Source organism: Euphorbia lathyris, chromosome 2 (genome assembly GCF_963576675.1).
Source record: "Euphorbia lathyris chromosome 2, ddEupLath1.1, whole genome shotgun sequence".
In the NCBI taxonomy this organism is placed as follows: domain Eukaryota; kingdom Viridiplantae; phylum Streptophyta; class Magnoliopsida; order Malpighiales; family Euphorbiaceae; genus Euphorbia; species Euphorbia lathyris.
Genome location: NC_088911.1, coordinates 57,591,484 through 57,596,475, shown reverse-complemented (window position 1 = coordinate 57,596,475; position 4,992 = coordinate 57,591,484). Strand labels below are relative to the sequence as shown.

The following is a 4,992-nucleotide window of genomic DNA, read 5'->3' as shown; positions in this document are numbered from 1 at the left end:
TTTTTTATATTTTGATTGTTTGTATTTTTTCTTTCCTGTAACCTGTAATTGTTTTTTTTTTTTTCCTTCTAATGAAACTATAGTGATTATTTATAAAAGATGATTGAAAATTTACGAAAAGAAAGAAGTGAGATTAAATGCGTATTTACTGGAGGGAAAAATATAAAATAGACGTTGCTTGCTTTGAGCAGAAGCATATCTAAGAAAATTACGAAAATGACCTTAATCCATCCGGTCAACAGTTGTCTACGAGTATTACAACCACACGCATTTACCAAAAAGCACCAATAATTCTCTCTTCTCTTTCTCTGAAATTATCATACTCATACTGTAATATTTTCCGATAAATTAAATCTCCACTTTCTTTTTCTCTCTTTTGGCTTTTTCAAACCCTAGATCATACACTTTCTTTCAATTCTATATTTTTGTTAAATCTAAATTCCACCCTTAACCCCTACAGCTTCGCTCACATTATCCTCGATCTTGCCTAATTTCAGGGCATGGGAAGGATTCTAAGAGAAACCGCCAGGCCCTCTTCGTCTTCCTCATCATCGCCTTCTAATTCCTCCACCACCTCCACTTCCATCACCGACACCCTCAATGGTTCTCACCAGTTCAAGATCACGGGCTATTCTTTATCTAAAGGATTGGGGATCGGCAAATATATTGCTTCCGATACTTTTAATGTCGGGGGCTATTCGTGGGCCATTTATTTCTATCCAGACGGGAAGAGCGTCGAGGATAATGCGACTTACGTTTCACTTTTCATAGCTTTGGCCAGCGAAGGGACCGACGTTAGAGCTCTTTTCGAGTTAACACTTTTGGATCAGAGCGGGAAGGAGAGGCATAAGGTTCATAGCCATTTTGGGAGGACGCTCGAGAGTGGGCCTTATACGCTCAAATATCGCGGCAGCATGTGGTCAGATATCGTGTTTCCTTTACCCACTTCCAAAATTCCTTTTTTCTTTCTTTCTTTTTGTTGATTTAGGTGTTTTGTGCTGATTTACTACTGTATTGTTAATTTGTATGGGATTTTTGAGATTCTTGAGGTGATTAAAGAGCTCATTTTTTATTGTTTTGTATCAAGATTTTTGTTTAAAGAGGACATGATAGGGTGGATTTATGATCCTTGATAGCTAATCGAAATTTATCACTGGGTTAATTTCGGATGCCAAGCTTTCATTTCATTTTAAGACGATGCAAATGTCAATGTCACAAGAGAATAATTGATCCAGTATGCAGATGATTTACCTCATGTGCAAATTTCAAGTTATAGCATTTACTCTGTACCTCATGAGTTTGTCAAGAGAGTTGTATACTCTGGTTGAGATCGTAAGATGATCGAGTTGGCCTTCTTTATTGTTAGCATTTTGTCTGTCAGCTTAGTCTGTTTAAAGTTGAAATAATGATAAAATTGTAGTGATGTTTTTGTATGCAAAATGGCAATATCTCTTGTCTGCCACATGCGACCTTGCTGGAAAATATGTTGATGACCAGTTGAGTTGTGGTTGTTTGTGGTCTCATTCTTTGCATCACAAGAGTTGATGCAGAAGTTCCCATATTTAGTATCATACATGAAATAAGCATTATAATGGCTTAAAACTTTTCACCTATGTTTGGCAATGAGGTTCTACTGTTGCGAGTTGTGATTAGTGTTCATAAACATCGTAATAGTATGGCAATTTGATGATGATACCTTTTTTATTTTATCTGAAACCTTAAGGGTTATGTTCTGTACAAACTGATGCCTTTGGATTTTATATACCTGTTCTACCCAATTATCTTTCATTACTATAGAATGATTTTGTGCACTCTTATATTCTCCAGAGGTTTTGGTTTAAAAATGCATAATAGGAACAAACATTATATGTTGCAGGGGATACAAACGGTTTTTCAAAAGAACTCTTCTGGAGTCATCAGATTATCTCAAAGACGATTGCCTACAAGTTCACTGTAGTGTTGGTGTTGTTAAGTCACATACAGAGGGACCTAAAACTTACTCTATAGCAGTACCACCATCAAACATTGGCCACCATTTTGGACAACTCTTGGGAAGTAGAAAGGGAACTGATGTGAATTTTGAAGTTGATGGAGAAGTTTTTTCTGCTCACAAGCTGGTACTTGCTGCTCGATCACCTGTATTCAGAGCCCAACTCTTTGGTCCAATGAAGGATCAAAATACCCAGCTAATAAAAGTTGAAGACATGGAGGCTCCAGTTTTCAAGGTTCAACTTTTCACTTTCTTTATCAGCTAACACTGTATCCTTTATACATTTTATTTTGATTGAAATTGTTGTTTTTGTGATATTTAGTACCTTCCCTTCAATTTGTTTTGTAAAAAATCACTCAATACATGTTTTTGCCTAGTTGAATAAATTGTGTAATATTGCTTCCACAATTGGTAACTGGTCTGCTGTCAAAGTTTTATTTGTTTTTTGTGTTTTTAAATCTCTTCATACCTGTACTTATGTGCCGTGTCTTCAAAGCATTTTCTCTTTTTTCTTCTTTCCTCCATTAAGCATGATATTTAAACTTTTTCAAAGCTAAAATAAGTGGCCAAGTGGAGGCAGCTTAGCAATTTACATAATAAACAGATATAGTAATTTGCAGACTCTTTTGTCCAACATTTCTTTCAAGTTAGCAGTACTGAGTGGCCAAGTGCATGCAACTTAGTAAGTTCGCATGATGAAGTGATAAAATTTTAGCTGAAAAATTGTTTCCCCCCTCTTTTTTCATTGCAGGCTTTACTTCATTTTATATACTGGGATTCACTACCTGACTTGGAGGAGCTTACTGGTTTGAATTCAAAGTGGGCCTCAACTTTGATGTGTCAGCATCTGCTTGCAGCAGCCGATAGATATGGGATGGACAGGCTCAGACTGCTATGTGAAGCCAATCTCTGCGAGGATGTTGCTATAAACACAGTGGCAACTACCCTTGCCTTAGCTGAACAGCACCACTGTTTCCAGTTAAAGTCTGTGTGTCTCAAGTTTGTCGCAATGCCTGAAAATCTGAGAGGTTAGCAGCCTTTTCAAAATATTCAATAATTAATATGTTATTTTATTTTTGAACCGAGTAAATATGAAATTGGTGGAGGTCTGATCTTTTTACATTTAACTGGAGTCACTCTGTCACTTGACTCTAAAACTACATTTTAAAAATGGATGGCATATGGATCTTGGTGATGGAAAATTAAACAACTGTTTTGTTTTTGCCTTCTACAATAAGCTTAAATAATAATAGCAGATAACTATTGGCAGTCTATAAAATTAAATGATGATGACGAGACCAATTAAGGAAAAAGAAGGCAATAAATTTGAAGTTAGCAAGTAGTCCTTAAAATTTTAGTACCTAAAGTGTGCTCCTTTTGAGCTGTGTTTTTTTGGTTTAAAGTAAGACGGTTCTGTGAGGAACAGTGGAAGCTAAAATCTTTATACTGTCAAAATAAAAACGCAATCTATTCAAAGGATTCCCCCCACCCCCCCACCCCCCCCCCCCCACCCCCCCCCGTTTCATGGTTGCCTGCTTAGGCAATTTTGAGACATCTACTGCATACTCCTAGAAAGGTTAAAGTAATATTTTTCATTGTAATAGTTTCCAATTCAATTTTGGAACATGAAGGAAGTGCAAACAGGACTTAAAAAATCTGTTGAGTGAGAATGCGTTTTCCTTTATCACATATATACACACCTCTTCACATGAATGCTCTTTCTAGGATTAGTTATACAAGTCTGCCTCCTATTGTGGGTAGCTGATGCTAGTGACATTGATTTGTTTTGCAGCTGTGATGCAGACGGATGGTTTTGAATATTTGAAGGAAAGTTGCCCGTCGGTGCTTACAGAATTGTTGGAGTACGTGGCTAAAGTGAGCGAACACTCGGTAATTTTATGTAGTAGGCATGGGAATGAAGCTATTCTTGATGGCAGTGACCTAAATGGGAGGCGTGTGAAACAAAGGTTATAAAGGAAAAAACAGCTTTTCCTTGCTTTGCTTTGCTTTCTTTCTTTCTTTCTTTGTAGCAAAAGAAATCAAAGAAAAAAAGAAATTGTAGAATTAGAAAAGATTTTCCTCATAGTTTGTATGAAATGTAAAACTTAGTTGTTCATTTGGGTTCAATGGTTGGCTTGCTGTGTAAAGGTTTCCTTGTCTAGGTTCTTTTTCTTCAAATATCTGTGCTTGTTATTTCTTTTCATTTTTTGAATCCTTTGACCACCGCATGTTTGGAGACATCCTATATTTATTATTGTTAGAAACAAAAGATTTTGCTTTGTTTGTGTTAATGGTGCCTGACACGACTTGCCTCCCTAAAATCTTCATTGGCCATTTAATATGCTTTTATTCCAATTATTATAATTATACTTCTTGCAGATTAGGTATTAATACATATCATAAAGCCGAATGCAGAACATGAATTGTACTCTTGCTTTTGTTAGTAGTTTATTACGCTGTTAATAATTTTTATTAAGCAGCATATATTCATAGGCTTAAATACAAGGTAATTTTTCTTTATAATTTTTATTGTTTTCACAAAAACAAAATGATACCCATGAAAGCATCTACTTCTTAATTTCACAAAATCTCTTCTACCAAATTTATTAAGTTTCTCTTTCTTAATATAATTAATAGGTATTTATAGAAGGGGGTAAAACTGACAAAAAAAAAAAAAAAAGAACAGCTAAAAAGAGAAGATTATGCGTAAGAGGACATATATTTATGAATTTATTCTCCCTCCTTAGCATGTATATATAAAAAAGGAGTAGTTTTTTTAAATTGAATTAAATTACAAATTTAACATAATTTGTACTAAAAAAAATCTGTTAAAACTTAAAAGAAACAGAAGAAGAAAAAACAAGGGGAATTCGTGGGGTGTCAATCTGGCTATGCAGTGGGCATCAAGATGTTAAGATGGTAGAGGTGCTAGCTCTTCGGAATGGAATGATGAGTGATCGTCAGATCAGCAGTTCGAGAACGTCTGCTTCAAAACGGATAAA

General features: G+C 35.4%; 1 protein-coding gene across 1 annotated transcript; it reads left to right on the top strand.

The window, feature by feature from the left end:
• The first annotated feature begins 308 nt into the window (after positions 1–308).
• LOC136218319 (BTB/POZ and MATH domain-containing protein 2-like) lies at positions 309–4,281 on the top strand. Its single transcript, XM_066005118.1, has 4 exons — positions 309–919; positions 1,877–2,225; positions 2,742–3,018; positions 3,783–4,281. Exons 1-4 carry the CDS (start codon positions 501–503, stop codon positions 3,962–3,964), a joined length of 1,227 nt encoding a protein of 408 aa, XP_065861190.1. The 5' UTR covers positions 309–500; the 3' UTR covers positions 3,965–4,281.
• Positions 4,282–4,992: the final 711 nt, after the last annotated feature.

Excerpts from the sequence above, each read along its gene's own strand:
- LOC136218319 (XM_066005118.1), top strand. The coding sequence starts at position 501 with ATGGGAAGGATTCTAAGAGAAACCGCCAGGCCCTCTTCGTCTTCCTCA. Across the intron at positions 920-1,876 it reads AAATATCGCGGCAGCATGTG|GGGATACAAACGGTTTTTCA; the intron begins GTCAGATATCGT and ends TATATGTTGCAG. Across the intron at positions 3,019-3,782 it reads AATGCCTGAAAATCTGAGAG|CTGTGATGCAGACGGATGGT; the intron begins GTTAGCAGCCTT and ends TTTGTTTTGCAG.